This window comes from Idiotropiscis lumnitzeri, chromosome 7 (genome assembly GCF_059441095.1).
Source record: "Idiotropiscis lumnitzeri isolate Australia: NSW breed Sydney's pygmy pipehorse chromosome 7, RoL_Ilum_1.0, whole genome shotgun sequence".
NCBI classification, from domain to species: domain Eukaryota; kingdom Metazoa; phylum Chordata; class Actinopteri; order Syngnathiformes; family Syngnathidae; genus Idiotropiscis; species Idiotropiscis lumnitzeri.
In genome coordinates, this window is record NC_142397.1 from 12,441,101 (window position 1) to 12,464,344 (window position 23,244).

A 23,244-nucleotide genomic window follows, 5' to 3' on the forward strand; every position below is an offset into this window, starting at 1 on the left:
ACAGTCAGCAGGTGGCAGTGTTGCGCTCCATTGGCGCAATGTGTAGACCATAGACAAAGGATATCTAGGAAGAGTCTTGGCTGTTAAAGGACATGCAAACATAGCCGCCATCTTGAACAGGGAGTCCGCAGCAAGCCTTTCCGTTCACTTGTATATGGGTAACTGTTTGACTCCGATAAATTTATCATAACTCGTCGAATTCTTCCGGATTTTTGGCACCGATTGGTTTGTCGGAAATATACATGCAGTTATGATACAAGACACCTAGGTGATTTAATAAACGGGGCTTTTATATACATTAAAGGGAAGACTAAATGCTTTTTATAATTTAAAAAAAGAGATATCTGGGGGACTTTACCTTATAATAAATATTCTTATGTTTTTCTTGTTATCATATTGTTGATCAGTGTGAAATTGATTGAAACAACCCCACCACCCCAAAAAAAAATTTGTTTTTACTTTATTTGAAAAATATGCCCCAGTAAAGTTCAAAATCTAAGTATAGGCTAATGTTTTTCCTAATCTCTCTATTTTGGGTTCATTTGTATATATGACTCTAGACAAGTATAGCTCCTCACCATTCATGAACCTCACCTCTGGTCACTGACTGAAACATTGTTGCAAACCCACATACTTGTAATGCAAATATGCCCACTGGAGGATTTGAAAATCAGTGCACTCTAACAGGATAATAAAAGCACTACTCCTACTAAATTAAAATGGCACAAGGAGAACACTTGCCACAAAACTAACCCTTTTCTCATTATAACCAAACACTTGAAACGGTTTATTAGGCATGATAATCAGAAATCATCCTATTTGTAGGCACGTTTCAATTCAACAATGCCATGATGGAACATGGCATGGTTATGGGTAAACAAAAAGATTGACTTCTTGAACGTGTTAAATATCTTTACAGAAACCCAAATGAAAATTGATAGGAGCTTTCCCAAAGTACTTTTCTGGAATTCATTGAGAATCTTTCACTTTTACCTTTGGTGGTAAACAAAGAGGAGAAGACAATGTTACTAAACTCGGAAAGTAAAAAAAACAATTACAGAACAAATGCATTGTGAAGACATTATTACCTGGCCATCATTTTTTCATGAATTCACAACAGCAAAACCTCAGCTGCCTCTGTGAAATACACAATATGAAGCAACAATGCAAAGACATTTACAAAATGATCAATAATTCAAAAATAAACAATATTTACAATCTAACGCAAAACCGTTGTGGAAGACAAAAAAAAACATGTTCCAGGGTCGGTCACAGTAGCTTAACTTCAAATGTGCTTTGTTGTTCATTTGCTCACAAGTGTCTTTATAGCTGCTTTTTATCAAGCTTCCGCCATCCATCATTTTCGACTGATTCTCCTGAGCAACAAGAAGGTTGCTGGAAACCGCGCAGTTATTTACTTGCTATATGATGCCCCTTTGCCTCGTCTTAACCAATCCCGCCACGGGGACTGGGCCTTGTCCTGATTGGTGTCTACACTCCAAGGGTAAGCGGTCCTGTTGGACTTGCGGAAGAATGACATTCCTTGTGAGGTGATCTTCTTTTGAGGCTGATCCGACTGCTGCTGTGACCTCAGCTGCTGGTTGATGACGATCTGGATGTCATCCTGGGGAAGCGCAGACAAAAATTGCAGATGAGAAGGAGACTGGCAGCTGTGTGTGATGTCATTGTCTGATCATTTGAATCAGATGCGTTGCAGCAGGGAGAGATGGAAAACAGGCAGATTTGAAGGGTTAGTGTTGCTTCTTTAGAGTTTCACGCGTCAAAGTCATGTGACTCTGTTCTGTTTGGCGCAGTAGCGGTATGGTTTACATTATGTGCACTTTATTAGAGTATCCTTAAAGGTATAAATGCTACAACAATGCTGTGCTCCCCAATCATTGTTTTGACTGTGGCGCTAGCCCAGGCAGAACAGAAGCAAACATGCATGTCCTGTGTTTGCACAGATGACCATTTGAGGAAACAATAACAATGTATTGCATTGTAATGTGACAAATGGTCGGAATTCATGTTAGAGGAGAAATGGAGACCTTACCTGCCAGGCCTCCAATTCCTGTGAAAGCTCCAGTTTACGTTGAATAGCGTCTAACAATTGGTTGTTCAGAGACATCATTTCGTTTTTACTCCGGACCAACTCGGCCTCCATCAGGGTTTTCCTGCAACGAATCAAACAAGTCAAATGAAAATGCAGTATTGCAACGTCGTGGATTGTGTTTGTGGCATTTGGAGGATGCGAACAGTGGATTAAACGATTAACTGACTCAGTAAGGATGATAAGGCATTCATTTTGGAGTTCAGGACTTTTTAAGGCTTTCTAAGGATCTGCATACACTCGGTACAAAAATGAATAGCAGGTTTTAAGAAGATTCAGCATTAAGGATGACTGACTTGGCAATGGCCTCATCTCGGTCTCTGATGGCCTGTTGGGCGACTTCAGCCTGCTCCTTGACATTCTGCAGTTTCTGCCTCATTGCAGCATTTTCCTGCTGCAGCTGCGAATTCTGGCGGGAAAAAGAACAGTCAAGTGCTTTATCTATTAATTTGCGGGAATTATAGCCTGATTTGTTGATATCGAGTATAGATGGGAATCCAATCGAAAGGGAATTCTAGTGTTAATAATCTTGGTGTTTTATTAAACGATATCAACAGTTGTATTCAAAGTTGATCCTTTTATTATAAATATATATATACATTTTTTTTTTTTTTTTAAATCATATTTACGCAACGCTTCAACCAGTTACAATGTCAGCACGTGTCTCACATGGTTAAAAAATGGACTTGTGTTTTAAGCAATAATAATAATTTCTTTGGATCAAAGATTTACCCTTTTTAAAGAATCCAGCTCGCACATTCAACTTTTGTCTACTGTAAATCGTACAATTGTGCTGCGCGTCTATGACGCGCACAGAAATAGGATGAAATAAGAGCACTCAGATGAGACCTCTCATAAAGACCCACTTGGGTCACAACCCTCCCCGGCAGCACTGCGTCACCTGATCTCCGAAACCAAACATTTCGCTTGAATTCTCACACTGATCACTCATCCAGACAACAAAGCATGATGCGGTTCCAGGAGCATACGGGAAGTAGACAAAGATCGGATGGCAGGAATGCATTTGTTCCAAACTTGCCCCGAGAAACATTCTGACGTTTTGGCCTATTTGTATGCTTTTTCGAGCAGACAATGGGGCGGGAAGACGGATTTAGTTACAGGGAGAAATTGTTACTGGTCATGTAGTATAAGCTCTCACCTACAATCAAGAAAGGCAGCATTTAACCTATCAGTTGTAATGATTAGCCAACATTTGCGTTACATAAGACCGCAGCGCCTTAAGTGACAAGAAAGTTGCTGTGTCAACAGGTATACTTTGCTCACTTTTAAAAGAGATGTGATAAGGGTAGCAACTGGATTTTTTTTCATCGCGAAAAAAAAAAAAAAAAAAAAGAATTTTTGCAGTTGTCTGTTCTAGCTACTTTTAACATGTAACACTGACTGCATCATGCCCTATTATTTTTTTTAAGTTAATTTTTATCAACTGAAGGTCTACAAACTGACCGTCTACACTCTACAGTATATCGGAACCTCTTAGGTGAAAAACACCCCGTTCAGGAACGCTGAATTATTTCTGATGTTCTATTTTCAAAATACAATTTCCCCTCAGATAACGATTGAAATAGAACTTATTCTACATACATGGTCTAAACATTTTGGTCACAAAAGCATAAACACAAATTGAATCACTGTTGATGCTAAAATGCAGAAACGATAAAAGACTTAATTTTAATGACAACGACGTAACGTGAAGATAAGTTGTGTTGTGGATGTCCGAGCATGAATGATTTTTTTTTTTTTTACAACTTAACAATTGTAAACAAATAAAGCTAACTTGACTCAGGTCCCCGTAAGGTTTATTCATGTGAAAGGAGTTTTACAGTGCTCGCGCATGAGGGGTACAATTGATTTTCTTTAATTCTATAAAGAGCATGGTTGACAACCTGCAACTACGGGAAGTGAGGCGCTATAGAAATACAAATTTCACATTAAAACATTGGACTTTTACAGGCATCTTTTCAGAAGAAAAAGCTAATTTGATGTTTTTTGTCACCTGTGTTGCAGACGTCTGTGCCAAACTTTGGGCTACTGTCTTCAGTTGGTGCAGAACGCTCTTTAGGCTCGCCTCTTGATCTATATCCGCACAACAAGTTGTGCTCTTCTGGGCCAGTGGCAGCAGTAACTGACAGATCAAGCCAATTTCTTCTGTAAGCTACATTTAAAAAGGAGGGAAGGCATATTACGTTGACAGTAATTCTCAAAGCATGCATCAGCCGCATTTCATACATTTGAATGTTGTCAGACAATTTACTTGGGTAGCTCAATTCAAAATATAAAATCCGTATAATATATGGACGCACTACAGGAATTGAAAAAAAAAATATTTTAGCTGTTTCTTACAGCAAACAAAAAACAAAAATTCACCCTCTCAAACAATATATAGATTTCATAAGAAACATTCTCCCCAAAATATATAACAGAAAAAATTATGTAGAATCTAACATTCTAAAAAATATATATACATTGCTCTCTGTTGAATGAATCTGTATGATTTTTTTTAACTTTTAGAATTCATCACATTTCTACACTGGTTATCCACTGGAGGGATGCGCAAAGCTGGAACCTGTCCCAGCTCACTCACACAGAGACAGAAAAACCTTTCATGCTCATTGAACCCAAGCTGCCTGCACTTAAGTCAGGCGAGTGAAGAGTTACTGGAACTGAATTACAAGAAATACAATTACACGCATCAATAGAATTATACTCATGAGCAACATTTTTTTTGTCTGTGGGTAATGTCTTACACGACATATGTCAGATTGTGTAAATTTGCAAGAATTTAAAACAATCTTTGTTTTCTCTCTGAGTAATATTCCAACCACCAACCCACTTGGTGACATCAAATGTTGATATTGTGTGACAATCGAATGGCTTCCATTCTAATATGACTTATTATTAGAGGTGCCACAAATCAAATAACAACCAATTGATTGGCATGAAACATTAACTATTTTGATCATCAACATTTACAAAAATTTTAAAAATCTCAACATTTCTGCCGATTTTACTACGGATGTTATGGAACAAACCAAATAACTGCCCATCATCAATTTATGTTTGTGCATTTTCAACACTGTTCATTTGAAAAATTGGAAGGAAGTAAATTTAAAAATGCTTTTAGAAATCAGATTTCATATATTTGTTGAGAAAGTAATCAACAGATTAATCGATTATTAAACATAATTATTGGTAGCGGGCAGCTGAAATAATTCAAAATGTTATGATCAGGTTGACAAACACATGTTCCATGCACATGTGCTGGAATGTTAAGGGAACAAGGAAATGCTTGAACAATGTGTCTGCCAAACAGGAAACTGGATGAATGACTGAGAAGTGTCGTTAAAAATCATAATTTACTGTGGTCAGAGCATGCATGAATCATTATGATTGGAGGGTTTGTCAATCTCAAAACTTTTTTCAGTTCGAACATTCAAAGTATTTTTGAAGTGTTTTGCACACCACTCTGGTGAACATCTTAGTATTTTAGTTTTGACAGACAGACATAAGCAAACTGGACAGAGGCAGACAAACCTGAAAAAGTTATTTAAATAATGCTTGCCCTGCAGAACATAACATTGATTGATCGCTGCAGAGCACAGAAGCCACAGGAATGTTAATAACCTGAAAAAAAATGGCCTCTCACCCTCATTTACCATACTGGCAAAGTATCAAACGTTAATTCACCAAGAGCTTGTTCAAGTATCTAAGTAGTTTAAATACCCCCCAAAAAAAAACATAATTAAAAAAAATGTCAATGTCTGTGTGTACTGTAAGGGATGCACAGTCAGAGTCTAATTGTTTCAACTGTGCTGACACGGTATCCACAGCTCTTGAGCAATATTTAAGGAAATACGATACGATATGCTGATCGTTGAAAAATTTTTGTCCCCATGAGTTCTGAATCTTTTGGTACCTCTTCTTTACTGACTCCCAGGTCAGCCATGTCCAACTCAGAATGTAGGGATGTATCACCAAGGCTCATGGATTCTTGGAGGGAGACCTGTTCTTCGAGTTGCTCCACCTGTGCTTGGAGCTGCTGTGAGCGACCTTGCGCCACCTCCAACTCCTGTAAAGCTTCAGTGAGCTGAAAAATAAAAAAAACAGAAAAAAAGAGAAAAGAAAACAGCACAGATGAGACCAAAATGACGATACGAGAACAACCTGAGAAGGCATCGTCATCTGATGATTTTAATATACAATTAAAATAACAATTGTTGTAACTGGAAAGCCAAGTTTCATCCAAATACAATTAAAAAACAAAACACAAACCAAACAGAAAAATATACTACGGGCAGCAGGAAAGCAAAAGTGAAACTGCAATGGCCATGGCAACAACAGCTCCTTTTAAGCATTAAACATTTTTTAGAGAGTTTTTTTCTACTCTTGTCCTGAATAAAATCAACCACTATTAACAAAACAATTTGAAATGTGTGATAAAGTCACATTTCAAGACTCAAGGTCATTTGGATCCTTTTTTAAACCCATGAACAACGCTTCCACTGAGACAAATACTGACATGCCAGATTCCAACTTCAAGTAAACACGAAACTTAAGGAACATGTGGAATCCAGACCTGTAAGTGAAAGTCGCACTAACTAGAACAACTTAGAAGTCTTGTAAGATGTGCTAAGTAACGCTTTTCAAAATTCAGCTAAAGCCTCAGCAGCACAGGTAAGTGAAATTGTTTGCATTTTTCTTAATTGGAAGTCAAACGCAATGTTCAAGAAATTTCATTAGGAGGAAATAACCTTTAAGGAACACTTAGATGTGGGTTTGCCATTAATTATCTTACAGGTTATGTGTGTGTGTGTGTGTGTGTGCCTACCCGTTGATTGTGCTGTTGGTTGAGTTGATCGTGCATAGCCAGACGTGCGTTCAAAGAGGCTAAGTTGGCTCTTAGCTCAGCATTCTCATGAGAAAGGTTCTCCAAACGCTCCTCCAGTGCCTGTTCCCTTTGCGTGAGCCGCAACACCTGGACACACACCCCCAAACAGAACTTTGAGATACTCCTACTGACAGTTATTTTATCACTAACCATGTCAACTGGAGTTTTCCAAAACAATCAGACGGTGTGATTTTTGTGTTAATAAGAGAATGAGATTCCAAGGGGAAAAAAAAGTTTTAATAAATTTAGATAAACTTTTTAGGGATATTTTTACAGGTTGTTGGAGGAAAGCTGGACAATATCAGTTTTTTTAAAGTTTTTTAATTCTTGCAATCATTTTTGGTTGTTTTTTTTTTCAGCCAAAAACAACACCGCCGCGAATGCAATATCAATCAGAATACCATGTTTAGACTGGTGAAGGCGCATTAGAACATTCTGTTTCAAAGATTTTTGGGGTGTTGACTTCCCTTTTGACCTTATTCATACAATACATTATTGATTGAGTCAGCACATACCAAACTGAACTGAGATTCAAGGCTTTTGTGAACTATTCCACCTCTATTTCCCATGATCTACTGTTCCTCATTCCAACTAGAATTGCCAACCAAATAGAACACACGGCAAGTGATATTTAATGCTATTAAGATTCTTTTAAATTCAAATCTGTTTGTGTTAAAACAACAACACTGTTTAATCTCTCAACGTAAAGCCTCACTCCATTGCATTTAATACATTTTCATGGCTGACAAGGAATCAAAAGAATTCAGCCCATTCATTGAATTACATTATGTTAAATTAAACCAATAGTTCAATTACAACTCAAATTTTTATTGATATTTGGTCTCGTGTAAGCTTTCCTTACCTGCTCTCTCATGGCGCTGATCACCTCCTCATCTTGAGGCCTGTTGTGAGTGTTTTTTTTCAGTTCTTGTTTCAGAGTCTCCAGCTCACTGGACATGACCCTCTCCACCTCCCCTGCCTGCAAACAGTACACACTACTTACTCCAGGTAATAAATAAATAAATAAATAAATATATTTTTTTAAACTTTTAGATGAGGAACATAAACAACACAAAAAAACAAAAGAACAAAAAAAAAAAAATACTAAAGGGAATTTGTTGGTTGTGGGGGCTCTGGGACCACAGTGTTGAAGGTTCAAAACCTGGTATTGGTAGAGTCACACAGGTGCAGAAGTACAATGTTAATTAAGAATGTGTTGTGCTATTCTATTTCTGTTCAATGTTATTTTACTTTGAAATCTGGGGATAATATGTTCGGTTAATCTTCTCTGTGCCGGGGCCCGAACCGTAATATAGCAGTTAATTAAAAAACGAAACATAAATGTATACATTTTCCATCTCTTTTTCCTGCTCGCTGGCCTTTGTTTGTGTGCTTGCATTCCACAACACAATAGAGACCTCATGCTGTTTCCCTGATGTTTAAGTTCATTACTGCAATAAATACACTCGGTTCCCTGCTGCAGCAACAAAAGAACAATACCCCCATGTAAAAAAAATTAAAATAAATAAATAAATGTAAAGTAAAGATGAATGAATGACATGTGGTGAGAAAAATACTAATTATGAAGGAACCACTAATACAAAAAATAGGTAAGAATATGAGTGTAATAGGGAAAAAAATAAATAAATATGTAAACTTAACACCTTTGTAGTGCGAGGAGTCATAGCCCGACTATTTTGGAATCTCTTCAACACTTCCCTCAAGTCTGGGACACTTTGTTTTACCTTACTTAGCAGTTTGTCAGGTCTAATAAGGGCCAAATTATACAAGATGAAAAGTGTGCCATTCGCCAGATGGAGCTGAGAACTTCTTGGTCTTGAATTTGACAATCAGATTCAGCAACAATGAAGCAGTCGTTTCAAATGTTGTACATTCAGGAATATAAAAAGTGAAAGCTTGAGCGTACGTGTCTGAAGGCGTGTAACTAGGAAGTGAGGGAGGTGCAAGTGTGCGTGTGTAGTAAAATATAGCACATGATGAACAAAATGCTTGCAGACGGACAATGAGGAAGAGAAGCCGGATTTGTGGAGATTCCTTAATTACAGACTGTTCTCATCAACACGGACCCCTCTCACAATAGAGGCATCGACCCGCTGAGAATAAGCAGAGACACAAGAGGAAGCAGAACGCTCCATTTGTTAGGAACACAAAGACCGAGATGATATCCCCTCAAATGGCCCCCCAGACCCAGGCCATCCCAAGTCCACGAGAGGCGCTGCACTATCGTGCAGATGACGAGCCAAGCTACAGCCAAGTCCCTCGGGGAATGCATGAAAAGGATGGCTTCCCCATGGGATGATCGGCCGTTTGCTCTTTGGATCCATCAAAAACAGCAAATGAAACATTTGTACCTCTCCCAACGTGTATGTTATTTTCCTTTCTATTATGTTTGGTTGCAAAGAGATTACTGCCCTCTAGATTTTACTCCTTATACTGTAGAAGAGAAATCCAAAGCTCAGGATTTGTCTCTAATAACAACACGTGAAATTGGAGTCTAAGATTGGATGCCAACATTTTACAGAACCAGATTTTACACAGTCACAGTTTTATACAGTTCAGGTTTGTAGACGTCGTATCATGGTGCATTCTAAGCAATAAAGTCAAGCCAGGGGGAAGGGACCGGACCGGCCCACCAATGGCGAAAATCCACACATAATTGCAGTGCATTGGGAATAAATACATAGAAACGTAATTTTTCACCATAACATTTCTTTTGAAACACCCTAAAAATCAGCAAAACAATAAAAAATAAAAAAATCAGAGAAGTCAGAGGCAGAATCATACTTCCACATTCAGACCCAAAAAAAGAGCAATACGTTCTGAGCTGACCTTGACAAGGAGCAGAGAATGGCGCAAACAATCGCGATTCACATTATTTGCTACTGTGACAAAATCATATTTATTCATTGGGATACTATGAATGTACATTTTGTTACTATTTAAGTGATTTGTGAAAGTGATGAGAAAGAATGTTTCTTCTTCTCTTCTACTGCCTTTCCACCAACTAACACCACATCGTGAAATGCAGGCAGAGGACTCGGGCCATGTCATTTGGGAATCTTATGCTACAGGCAACAAAATTTTTTTTTTTTTAAATGGAGAACACAAATGGCCCTGAGGCTGTACTTTGGATGCCAGTGTCCTAATTTAATTGTCCACTGACCATGTGTGTGTATGAGTGTATGCAGGACTCGACATCAATTATAAGAAAATGTCCTGCCAACTTAACAATCAAGTGCTCTAGAAACTGCGGCATTGTATACTTGCGTAATAATAAAGTTAATAATTTATCAGAGTAATATGAATACAAAATCTTTCATGTACGGTTAAAGGGGACAAAGTCAACCCCAAAAGAATTATTTGCAATAATATCTTCTATGCGCCTTCACTGGTTTAGACGTGCCATTCTGAAGTGTATCGCATTTGTGGAATACAAGTTAAAGCAGCAAAATCCACACGTTTTTTTTGCCATTTTCTCTCTTTCTATTCAAAATGGCATCACAGTTGCTCAGGACTCGGGTAACAATCACAGGTTCTCTTTTTTCTGAAGATGAACCGTGATTGGTCTTTATCTGATCCCAGAGAAACTGTGATGTCATTTTTAGTCAACAGAAGTGACAAATTGGCCACCTTCCTGTAATGTACAAAAATGGGTGGATTTTACTGCTCAACTCATATTCCACAAAAACAATAGTAACCAGAATGCAGTGTTTCGACTTGTGGCACTTCACAGAACATATTCTTGAAAAGAAGATTTTGCGGTTGACTTCCCCTTTAACCAACTGAGTACAAACTTCAAATGAAACAGAACTGTGAGATTAGTGTGCCAATATTAAAGTGTACTGTACTGTGATCTGTTACTTCTTTGGCAAAATCTCTAAATATTGTTCCATTAAGCAAATGGTTCGCTCCATATCAATATTTTCATCCTGGCTTAATCGTTCTTCTAGGGTGCAATGCATGCACTTTGTAAAGCTGACTACCTACACAGAAAATCCTTCGCAAAATCTAATTAATAATCACTTCTGTGATAGCGATAACAGGTGCAACCAAATATTAACTCTCTTGCCACAGGTAAAACAATTAAGGGAAAAGCGAACAAAACTGTGAGTAAATGCTCCCTCATATCTCACTGCATTCTTCTCAACACTTGAGCGACTATCTAAACAGTCACTGGTGCACTACGTGACACATTGTTTTCACACAAACATTTCCTCAACGCTATAGCAAAGCTTTCCTGTTCACGTCTGTTTTGCTGCTCCCTGGACACAAAGCAACACAAATCCACTCAAGGGGTCCAAATAGAACAAAAATCCCCTCCTGCAAACGAAATGGATCAAGTTCGGAAATGTGTGTTTGGCAGATGATTTCACCATTGTGCCATTATATTTTTTACTGTTGTCGCCCGAAAACAGTTGTGACCTCAACTCAAACAAACACTTGTGGCAAAGTTTTGCCGTGTTGCTGTGTTACAGGGACCAACACAAACAAACACAAATCGACATCTCCGTCAACTTTTCAACACAAATATCCAACCTTTTTGATTTGTGCTGTTACTATTAAATTAATGTGCCCAATTGTACATACAAAGCTACTCCAGTATACATTCGTACTCACCAAATCAACGGCAGAAGCACCTAACACCAAATCAGGTGACAAGATGTCATTTGACATTGGGATCCCTCCTGACACTTTCTCTAGCCTATAACTTTTACATAGCTGAGGCAAAGAAAACAGTTTCTCTCCTTCCTTTTTCCTTCAACAACCTAGATTTCTATCTAAATTGGCTTTTTCCTGCACTTCAAGGCGCCCTAGTCCCCACAGTAAGCCCTCGGATGGAAAGACATCACAGTCGCATTCTGTTTTTCTGCGGACCTTGACACATGGGAGGAGAGTGTTGTTTTGGATTATTTTTAACTAAGCAGGAACTAAATGGCTGCTCATTTTCTCCTGCACACAAAATGTCTCTTGAAACATAAATGTGACGTACTTGAACAATTTTACTCTTCCTTCTAAGGCTCATAAAGTACAAGCAGCGTCTTCGTATATCAGGTGATAAGAAGTCTTTAAATGTGTCACTGTTTTGATTATCCTCAAAGTAAGCACTGCTTCCGTTGCTTCGAACTATTAATGTTTGACTGACCGTAAATGATGTATCAGCTGTATACCACCACAGATATTTTTCCATTAGGTCATATGTTTGTATGAGAAACAAAGATAGCTGAAGACTAACACAGTGTACATGTCAGGTCTGCAATTATAATTTTTATTTGTCAGTTGTCATATTTTATCATTTGGTCTGTAAAGTATTATCAACACTCTGGATTTTATTTTTCCCCCTCTCCATATTACTTCCAGTTGAAAACTCATCAGTGTTTGTTTTTGTTGTATTGTGTTTGGTTCTAAATACCACAAAACGTTTTTAAGGATTTTTGGGAAACGGACTACATTATGGCACCAATCCAAATCCAAGGCTAGATTCATTTTGTGAGTTCAAGTACGGTATTTTTGGATATTTTCCTCATTTTCTTAGAAAGTAACTGATCATTCATGCTGGCAAAATTGAGGCATGTGCAATCTCGGAAGGTGTGTAATTTCTGCACTGATCTGAATGGAGTAATATACATGAAGCCCGTTCTAAGATGTCCGTATATTTCAATCAAATCTAACCATATACAGTATTTAAGCAAATGAGCTTTGAGAAGTTGAGAAACATCAACACACATATGTTATGGTGCAAGGTTTTGGCGTAACATGAGACTGTTCTAACATATAATTGGCATTAAAAGAGCTGCCCATGTATCTCACAAAAACAGGCTAACCTGTCTCGAATGTTTAAATGAATAATAAAATTAAAAAATACTTTATAGTGTGAGAGCACAAAAACTGCGTGGCGGCGTGCGTGGCCTTGCGTATCAGGCTGATACCCGAGAGGCTTAAAAAGAACACAGTGTCTGTGTGTGAGGTGGACTGGGTCAGTGCTTTTCTTATCTGTTTTGGAGCTTGAGTTTGTTGTTACTTGATCACCTGGAGGGCCTTTTATACAGACACAAGTCAATGATTCTCACACACAGCTTGACCTGTGTTTTTGTGTGTGTGTGGGGTGGGGGGTGAACTCACAGTGTTGAGCTTCTCCTTCAGTCGCTGTGTGTTCTCACTGTAATCCATCTGAGCTTGTGTCTTGTCCCTCTCAGCCTGGCACAAGGCCTGAGTGAGCTGCTGCACCTGAGCACTCAATTCCCTCGCATCCCTCTCCAGGTAGCCCACCTGACTCTCCCACTGAGACTGGCAGTTTTCAAGCTTCAAGCGTAGCTCATGATTGCTCTGTTCCAGCTCCTGAGGTGGGGGATAGAAACACCACATGAATCATAAACATGTCAACTTATTTAACTCTCCTGTTGCCCTGGGGTCAAAATGACTCGGCACTGTGGTAAGACACCCCAAAGAATCCCCTAAATAATATATTTTTTTAAACTTGAAATTGTATTACTTTTTCTGTATTGTCCTCAACAGTAGAAAATATAAAATTTTGCTTGAATTCACATTTCTATGTAAGCTGTGAAATGTGCCATTTAAAATTCAATTGAGCGACTTATGTGGGGGGGGGGGTTAATGAAGACAGATCATTTGGACCCGGAGGACACGGGGGTGTATACAGAAAATGAGGACAACAGGAGGGTTAAATGCAAAAACAATAAAATTAAAAAAAATAGCAAGTCTTGATTCACTGCAGTTGAGAAAGAGAAATTTTGCACTTTGGAAGCCACTGACACAGCAACAGCACTCACATGAAAATAGATTCTGTATTAGTCAGTCACATTTTAATGATTTAATTATTTTATTAGCTAAAAAGTACACACACCATGTTTATAGTTGAACACATTTTCTGCTTCAGCATATAAATGCCAATGATCAGAATTAGAATCAGAACGCCCTTTATTGTCATTATACTCAGTGTACAAAGAGATTGGAGAGCTCTCCTCTCCACCAGTGCAAATATAGCTAATAAAAATATGATAAGAAATGAATTAAAGAAAAATAAAAACAAACAAAAGAGTGTTGAAAAGTGAACTAGGTGCCACGCCAGTAATTTTTCAGTGGACGGACGGACAGATCATGGTGAGGTTGCAATAAAATGTTCCTCATTTTAAATGATTTTTGCCCTTTTCGTGTTGCTCAATAAGGCAGGCAAACATAATAAACAAACATCACCTATTGTTCAATACCAGTTAGAATAAAGGAAAAAGCTCTGCGTAATCACATTACCTGGAGTAAACACTGACGCGTTCCGTACACAGAAAGCCAGCTTGTAAAAGAGCACTTTACTTGTGCCAGTCCACAGCCCAAATTAAGTAAGCGCTCCAAAACCACAAAGCTCGCCTGTGCTGTCTCAGCCTTGAATGTTTAACGTTACACTTCACGGTAACTTAAATTCAACAACTGGATTTAAATGCCTCTGACTTTATATATATATATATATATATATATATATATATAAATAAAAAAAGTCTTACCTCCAGCTTGTCTGCATAGTTCTCGTGTAGTTTGTCGCTCTGCTCCTTGAGTTGACGGTTTTCCAGGAGCAACGCGTTCCCCAGTTGGGCAGCCAAAATAACCTCTTCCTCCTTTTGTTTCAACGTGGCCACTAGCTGACCGGGGTCTTGGTAATCGACTATTTCCTCCTCGCCGTAGTCAATGAAAAAGTCATCCTCCAGGCCCATTTGCTCAGCCGAGAAGCCCCACTTGTAAGGATTCATGGCTCCTTATCGCTCGCTTCAAAGTAGCGTAAGCGAAACGCAGCACATAGTGCGCTACATTACACCTGATGGTGCTGTTCTAATGTGGGGTGGGAGGGTGTGGGGTGTGGTGGGGGCAAAGCACGACTGTCATCTGCAGCTGTTTGCGCAGGGCGTCAGCTTGTATCACCTGGCAACGGTTAGCGTCCTTTCCAGCTTCACAATGCAGTAATTAAATCGACAAGCTCTACTTTGAATATTAATCGTTGACCCTAACCGTGTGGATGAATGCTTTGATGATTTAAGAATTAATTATTTTTGCATCATAATAATAATGACAAAATAAGAATAATAGGACAGCAAAGTGCACGTCTGTGTCACATTCGAATTTTAGCTCAGGCAGGCAGTCGTGTGGAGTTCGTATGTTATCCCTGTGCTTGCGAGGATTAACAGAATTAATTGCAGACTAACTTGCCCATACTTGTGAATGTTTGATTATGTCTATTTGCGCCCTACAAACTGACTAATAATAAGGGAAGGATAATAACCATAATGAGAAGTTGAAGAAGGTTAGTCAATTACAATAACTATGTCTTATTTCCTTACTGTGTCAGTGTATTCACCCAGCAAGTAGACACACAGTCTCTCCTCGCATGATCAAGGCTACCAAGTTGAAGAGATGCGTCTGTTTGCATTGTTTGGCGTGCTGCCAAGGGTCAGAGGTCGACCCCCAGAGCATTTTATTGAGACGGGGCAATCTGGGGAAGAAAAGGCAGCGCATCCTGACGCATGGCATAGCTTTGTTGTCTCTGAGGCGCAAGCAGCGGCATATGGCGGTGTGGTCCCAGGAGGGAGCCAGAAAACACACGCGATCACGCGCACATGCACACGCACGCACATCCACACACTGTAAAGGGGTCGTTATGTTAGGTTGAGTTACGTCCGATGCACAATTAACTACTGCATATTGTGCAGGAGTGTAAGAGTTTTTAGTTTCATATTATACTTTAGAAGTGTTTTAATGCATTTAAATTTGGTTTGATACTACTGGTACTTTATCGTGACAGTTCACTTTCCGGGCAGCAGGTGGCAACCAACCAATTTGTAATACATTCCCTGAAAATGAGGAAGTGAGGGAAGTACACTTCTTCAGGACTCAAATCATGTCTCAAATTCTCAATGCTTGCATGTGATTGACTGAGTTCTCAACGTGTAACAAATAATGTCAGTAAAAATGGACAGGAGTGTCGGGGTTATTTCTGCAATTAAAGCGTTAGGGTAAGTGACATTTTATTGCTGTTGTGTTTTCTGAGCGGTCCCGTAACTCCACATTGGTTAATCGTGCGACGTGTATACATCAAAAGCGCAATACTGGCTTTTTAAATGATGTATTTCGTGTTTCATGCTATTCTAGAGAATATAATGTATATGTATTATTCACTGCACAGGTACCAGGGTGGTTTCTGTTTGTCGAGATGTACATGCGATGAACTTCCATGCCCACTGTTAAACTGGCTTACATCCCAGCTGAGGTGTTCGTGCCCAGATCTTCAACAACAAGGTGAATGAAACATTAATTTCTACCCACTCCTGACTGAATTAGTCAGTAGTTATAACGTTTAAAACAGTGGCGTACAATTGCTCATAAAATTACTAGAGGTTTCATTCCATTGAACATTACTGTAAACCACTGAAACTTAATGCTCCGTTTGAAAATTCATCCTGCGCTTAAATATAATGTAAGACAAACCTCATGATTCAATTAAAATGTGTTGCACATAAAAGGCTAGCGAGAGCCCAACTAATATTTTTTGAGAAACTAATGGTACTTTTTGAGAACTACTGATATACTGTAAAGAGTAACAGTTCAAAACCACAAATTATATTAATCATGTGGCTGCTAATCATTTAGCTCAAAATGTCATATTTATACTGAACTAGTAAAATATGGCCTTGAGGTTCGCGCATATGTGCCACAGTCAAGACCTCCTGGGTTCAGCTCAGGTGTTGCTGTCAGTTTGCATTTTCTGAATGTCCGTGGGTTTTCTCTGAGTACTCTGGCTCCCAAAATAAGGTTAATCAAGGATTCCATTTCCCATAGGTGTGCATTTGACCGGTTGTTGTTGGTCTACATGTGCTCTACAACTGACTGGCGAGCAGTTTAGCGTTTACACCACCTCTAGACTAAAGTCTTCTCGATAGCTCCAGTTCACCTGCGACACACTAATGAGAGCAAACTGTATACGTGTGTATGAAACATGGATTTTAATTATTGCCACATTACTGCAAGCGGCTCCCTCGGTGTACTTAATTTTTTTCATTTGTCATCTCCCAAATGTGCTCAGTCAAAATGTTGTTTGCTTACTGCAGACTCAGGTGGGAGAGAGAGCGTCTTGCTAGTGAGAGAGCTAAGAAATATCCTGTTCGACTTAAAGTCTCCTCTTGCCGAGCTGACCTCAGAGATACTAGAGCCTTCTCACATCTACAGAATCACTGGTGAGAAACAATAAGAAGGGGCTTTTTTTTGTGTAATGTAAAAAGCTGCTGTTCTCAGTCTCATGTGAGTTTTGAATCATAGCCCAAAGCCTTACTTGATGTCATAAACCTCTACAATGTTGGTTGAAACCTTGCAGAGTTCCTTGTGTCAGAATTGCAAGCAGCGCACATAATCAAGTATAAAGAGCTGCATTCTGAGGCTAAACCCAGTGGAGAAGAGGCGGCAAAAGAGCAAAGAGTAGAGGAAATGACAGCGTATTGTCAGGAACATGAAGGCAATGGTGCAAACAATAACCAAAGGACGGCTGAAATCCAGGCGGAGTGGATATTACTACTTCACGCTCTTAACATGGATACATCCTCTCAATATCCTGATGTGCTGCAAGAGGTGAGCTGGTTTGCCGAAGAGAAGCTTAACTTACTTTAGCCATAAGAGACTGCCAAGATATAACATTATGTTCAATGCAGGTGGAGTCAAGGATTGCTCGTCTTCCCGATGAAACTATGACAAAGCCTCTGCTACACGCCATCCTCACTACTGAGCAGTGGGTATGGCGTTTGTACATTCTGCAGTTTATCCCACCAGAGTCCAGTAACTTTTTCTCCAATGTAACTTTTTTTCAATTCTTACTTATTGTCTTCATTCCTTAGAGGCAGCTGGAAAAGATAAATCGAGTTCTGTCCAAGGACTATGGCTGTCGACAGCAAATGATGGTCAAACGTTTTCAGGTTTCACTTGAGTCATTTGCATGGGGAGAAAAACAAAAGGTAGGAATGTCTACCATAACCCACAATTTACAGTGTCGCGTCAACTTCCAATTGACACGTCTTGGGAGTTTTTCAAGATAACGGACTGTTACACAGCACAAACACATGCACAGTGTTGTGATCGGTTAAATGAAAACAATATGGGACACTCATCATTGAGGTCTGTGGGACTGAAAGGAAACATTTACTTATTTGGATGCCTGTCACATGTGCCACACCAGCGTGTGATGTGGTACTGGTTAGTCTGTTCTCGACACCGTTTGGCTGACTCAAACCGACTGGCAAGCCTAAAATACTAACGAGAACTCACCGATGGACTTAAGCATTGACAAATACCCACCTCTGCAAAACACTATAGATGGGCTGGGGTGGTGTTGGTTGTCTAATAAGATGGCACATCAACAAACGCAAATCCACTGTGTATTTTTATGTGACTTAATATGGTCACTATTGTAATGCAACGTACGCCACAGAACAACAATAACATGCATGAACGAGAAACGGAAAAACTACAATATTACAATTATAACGTGAAGCCACATTTCTATGTAAGTATAGTAGCAGCACCCTTCTGAAATGTGCCATCATTAGGCACAACAGAAAAAGGCTATGAACATATATAACTCACCATAATGCTTTATCAAGAGGCGCTCACCGCATATTGTGCAAAGCAGTCTTTTTTTTTTTTTAGCTTGTGGATTTAATATTAGCGTAACGCATACGAAATAATGGCATATGCGCTAAGTGTCCATAATAGGTGGACGTAACGGAGAGAAGCCTGTCACTTTTCAAAATAAAATATTTTTCAGCCTCGGATATTAAATAAAATGGAAGTACTCCGATTTTTTGTCCTCTCATCTGTGCGGTGTGCCTGGTGGTTGGGTACCACTGGCATCATGTGCAAGTCTAGTGAAGATGGTATCTAGTGTTACCACGGGTTCTTTCTTTGCTGTCTTCGCAATGAACTTGCTGGTGTTATAATTTACCTCTGCGTGCTGTTTTAGCGCCCCCTAGCTGAGAAAACTTCCCATCCTCCATACGGCCTATCCCGGGGCCTGGTAAGAGTTCATCCTTCAGACTTCACCTGACACTGGTTTAAAATGGGTCTTGACTGTTCATTGTCACCTATGACCCTAATTGGGAGCAGCGCTATAGAGAATGGATGGATGGATTCAGACAGTTAGCCCCTGACAGACAAAAATAATACAAAAGACCTGTGCAAATGACAATAATGAATCTTTCTATCAGATGACAGTATCACTCTACATACACAGGAGCGTAGTAAAGCAGTCGCCTCAGCTCCTCGCCTTGCATCCATCGCAGTTTCGTCCAGAGTGTCCCTTGCACTTCTACTGGCTACCAGAGAGGAAAAATCCTGCATTGAGTCAATCAAAGCTGGAACCAGTACAGATGTCTACAAGGTAAAACAGATTATTGCTAAGAAGTCTGCAATTGTAAATGAAACGTCAACGGTAGATAATTCTTCTCTGATGACTAGAAAATGATGGGACATGTACCAGACAGAGGAGGACGGCCAGGAGAAATGGAGGCACCTATGCCTGCCTGGGCAGAGCGAAGATCGGGACATGGTGGTGGACGCCATCAGTGGCATAAAAATCCAAATAAAAAAAGGAAGGGGAAAATAGATTAGCAGACTCCCCCTTTAACTTGTGTGACATTTTTTTTTTCATGGGAAAAAGAGATCATGTTAAATAAGAAGTAATTATTATTAGGTTATAGTACACATTTGTACTGAATTATCTAGTTTTTAAACATGGATGTCATTTCCTGTTGTGTGCAGATATATGACCCAGTATGCTTTGTAAACTTTAAGGGTGGTTAAATGGGGATAATAATTGATTTTGTTTTTAGTATATTTTCACACATGCAGATTAAAGATGAATCAGAATTTTGACGTTTGTCGTGTAATTCATCAACGGTTATATATACAAATATGTATTTAGCTTTCAGGGTGAATACGTTACGATAAAAAAAAACATGTGACTTAGCAAAAACACCGGAAGTTACCCGGGAGATAAATGATGTAACACAGAACGTTCCGGAATCGCTAAAGGTCGTTAGATAAAAGCGGTAGCTCAAGACGAGCTGCCGAGTTAGACTTGAGATCTTATACAAACAACACATTGTAAAGAATAAGTTGTGCATTTTGACACCATGCCGAGAGGAAGTAGAAGCCGAACATCGCGGATGCCTTCCCCAGCAAGGTAATGTTTAAATGTTGCGGCTATGCATTGTTAAGGAACGTGACGACAATTGCGTCATATGCTAACGCGTGTCCTTCTCGCACTGTTTGGTGGACTGAGACTGCGAAGGAAAATTACCTCTTACACGTCGTTCAAATAGATGTTTTACGCTTTACAATTGCGTTCATGTTAATATTAATATTGTGTGGCATTTGGTCAAAGTGAAACAGTTTCATCAAGGTCATGCTGTTGACAGACCACATAACCAAAGTGTGACGCTGATTAAATAATTAAACCATATAAAAGCCTTTTCATTTAACTTGGATTTTTCTCCATGTACAAGAAAATCAAAGACGTTGAGAGATCTGGGTTATATCGCTTAAGCTGTCTGTCTGATTCAGGAAGTTCGTGACCACTAATCCATGATTGGGTAATCATGCTTGACTTCGTGAGCTAATATATACATGACAACAAATAAATTCAACTGACTCTGCTAAAATCCAAAACATCAACGTGATCCAGTTGCTTTTTTGGTGTACATTGCTCTGCAACTGTTCTGCATTTTCTTAATTTTTTTCCACAGTCAGTTGTTGCTACAGTAAACATTTATGGTGCCACTATTTGACCTTTTCTGTTTCTCTTCACAGCCGAGCACCGCCACCCCCGCCCCCACCCCGTCCTTCTCATGCACCTGTACCAATGCATGCACCTCCGACTGCTATGGCTGCTCCAGCGGCAGCACCCAGGCAGCCTGGTATGTTTGCCCAGATGGCAACAACCGCTGCCGGGGTAGCCGTGGGTTCTGCAGTCGGACACACACTCGGCCATGCGATGACAGGAGCCTTCAGTGGGGGTAGCTCAGAGCCTGCACGGCCAGATGTCACATACCAGGTTAATAAACAACACCTTTTCCATTTCTATACTAACTACAGGTCACTTTTTTCATATAGATGTTATTTTGTCACTACTGAATCTTATTGTTGTAAAGACAAAACGTTTTGATGCAAATCATCTATTGTGGCTCCTTTAAATGGGCAGGTGTGCATATTTTATGTCATGCATTACAAGGGAAACTTGAGTCCTAAAAGCTTAAGAGAGCTCAAACCTTCGTATTTACTTATCTATGACATTCAAGTACTTCACTGAGTTGTTAAAAGGCCCATAATGTCAATCACATTAACGCCGTGAAATGCTCTTTAATGGTTGTAATATTTTGCCTCGTTTTTTATTAGGAGCCCCACCAGGCCCAACCGTACCAAACTCAGTCGCCCTACCAGCAGCAGAATACCCCGCAGCAGGCCTGTTCCTATGAGCTCAAACAGTTCATTGATTGTGCTCAATCACAAAGTGATTTTAAACTCTGTGAAGGCTTCAGTGAGGTGCTCAAACAGTGCAAGTTTGCTAATGGTAAGTATGGAAGCCCGGAATTAGATTGCATAAGGAAAAGTATGCAAATTTGCATACTGTCATACTCAAAAGCATCGCCACCATTGAGCTTCTGTCAGGAGCACAACTTCTCTCAGAATTTTGTGGGAATTATGAATACTTCTGTATTCACATTTAGTTTCACTTGTGTTGGAATAATACAAAAAAAAAACTATGACAGAAAGCCAAATCTGATCTTTGCACACATAATTACAAAACTCTACTGGACAAAATTGCCATCTTATCAAAATTGTAACAAATACTTGTATTGCAAGAATGCCATGCTCCTTTAATTTGTAGTTCTACTCACCTATGGCAGTCAACAGGTGCTGGCAATTTAGAAATTACACTTGCAAGCCATTTAAATTGGGGAAAGGTGACTCAATCTTTGTGTTGGTTGTCTGTGTACCGCATTGATCATTGACAACAAAAAGAGCAAACAATTGTCACTGGAATTTAAAACAAAAATTGTAGAATCCTGGACAGTCTCAAGGCTACAAATGTGTCTTCCAGAGTTCAGAATGTGCCTTACTGCTTGCAATATGATGAAAAAAATTCACAGCCCATGGCACTGTAGCCGACTTCTTTGGATCGCGACAGACGAGAACAATTGATGAACGATTGCAACTACAAATTGTTAGAATGGTGGCTAAAGAACCTTGATCGACTTCCAAACAGTCACGCTTGCATACAGACACAAGTTACAACAGTGTTGACTGGCACTATCCGTCAGCATTTGAATGAAAAGAGATGTTATGGAAGGACACCCAGGAAGACCCCAATGCTGACACAAACACATTAAAAAGACGGGCTGGAGTTTGCCAACACATAGCTAGCTGGAGAAGTCAAAATCCTTCTGGGAGAATGTACGGTGGACAGATGACACCTAAGCTGAGCTAGTTGGTAAAGTACATCATTGTACAGTTTCCCAAACAAAATAATACTGAAGAATTTATTGGTGCTACTATTTGCTGGGAGACATGGCGCATCATCTAGAAGCACATGAGTGGCAAAGTTTTTGGGCATGACTATCCAACAATATGTTTATCTTGTGTACAGCCCACATTTGCATAGTGGCCGTAGTCATCATCTGATGTAATATGTTGACATTTAAGTGCACTAGAGATGGAGTAGAATGTTTGTATTGCTGCATTTAGATTGTCTTATTTTATTATCAAAAAACTGTTTTTGTTCATCCAACAGGGCTATCTTGAATTGCATCCAGAAACCTTGAAGGGGAGGAGACCATAGACTCAATACTGATGGGCATCATAAAGTAATTAAGATAAATGTACTTTGATTTCAGTTTATCATCTTCAGTCAATGGCAGTCCATTCAATTATTAGAGACTGCAGAAGAGCTTGTAGTCACATGTTGATAAATACATTCATATTTTGCTGTTTTGAGTTTGTCTTGGTTTCATTTCATTCGCAGTGCTAGACATTCCTCTATTCTAGAACGATACCACCACTTACTGCTTGCAAGAACTTGCTGCTTGAAATAATAACATTAAAGTATTTGAATCATGAAAACAAAAAACAAGATTGTCTCATAATTTATGGGATTACATGCATTTTT

At 39.3% G+C, this 23,244-nt stretch overlaps 4 protein-coding genes across 5 annotated transcripts in view; 3 read left to right on the plus strand and 1 right to left on the minus strand.

Moving 5' to 3' along the window:
- LOC148333592 (sodium channel regulatory subunit beta-4-like) overlaps window positions 1-23,244 on the plus strand; it is a 90,554-nt gene that overhangs the window by 13,820 nt on the left and 53,490 nt on the right. The window lies entirely within an intron of this gene.
- Window positions 572-21,287, minus strand: LOC148333593 (BICD family-like cargo adapter 1). Of its 2 annotated transcripts, XM_088301287.1 has the most exons (10): window positions 21,237-21,287; window positions 14,552-14,779; window positions 13,154-13,373; window positions 7,879-7,991; window positions 6,957-7,103; window positions 6,045-6,215; window positions 4,125-4,283; window positions 2,407-2,519; window positions 2,054-2,174; window positions 572-1,624 (listed from the first exon to the last, which is right to left on the minus strand). In XM_088301287.1, the coding sequence occupies exons 1-10, from the start codon at window positions 21,285-21,287 to the stop codon at window positions 1,415-1,417; spliced, it is 1,533 nt and encodes a 510-aa protein (XP_088157413.1). In that variant the 3' UTR covers window positions 572-1,414. The 2 variants fall into 2 exon arrangements, with proteins under 2 accessions (XP_088157413.1, XP_088157412.1); XM_088301286.1 differs by lacking the exon at window positions 21,237-21,287 and having other exon boundaries at window positions 576-1,624; window positions 7,879-7,995; window positions 13,158-13,373; window positions 14,552-14,892.
- Window positions 15,869-19,952, plus strand: LOC148333594 (tRNA-splicing ligase complex subunit FAM98B). Its single transcript, XM_088300687.1, has 8 exons — window positions 15,869-16,051; window positions 16,222-16,334; window positions 17,144-17,269; window positions 17,407-17,657; window positions 17,738-17,818; window positions 17,921-18,037; window positions 19,312-19,458; window positions 19,536-19,952. Exons 1-8 carry the CDS (start codon window positions 15,996-15,998, stop codon window positions 19,686-19,688), a joined length of 1,044 nt encoding a protein of 347 aa, XP_088156813.1. The 5' UTR covers window positions 15,869-15,995; the 3' UTR covers window positions 19,689-19,952.
- On the plus strand, window positions 20,074-23,072 carry chchd2 (coiled-coil-helix-coiled-coil-helix domain containing 2). The gene is made up of 4 exons (XM_088301288.1): window positions 20,074-20,262; window positions 20,889-21,132; window positions 21,474-21,648; window positions 22,870-23,072. Exons 1-4 carry the CDS (start codon window positions 20,213-20,215, stop codon window positions 22,878-22,880), a joined length of 480 nt encoding a protein of 159 aa, XP_088157414.1. The 5' UTR covers window positions 20,074-20,212; the 3' UTR covers window positions 22,881-23,072.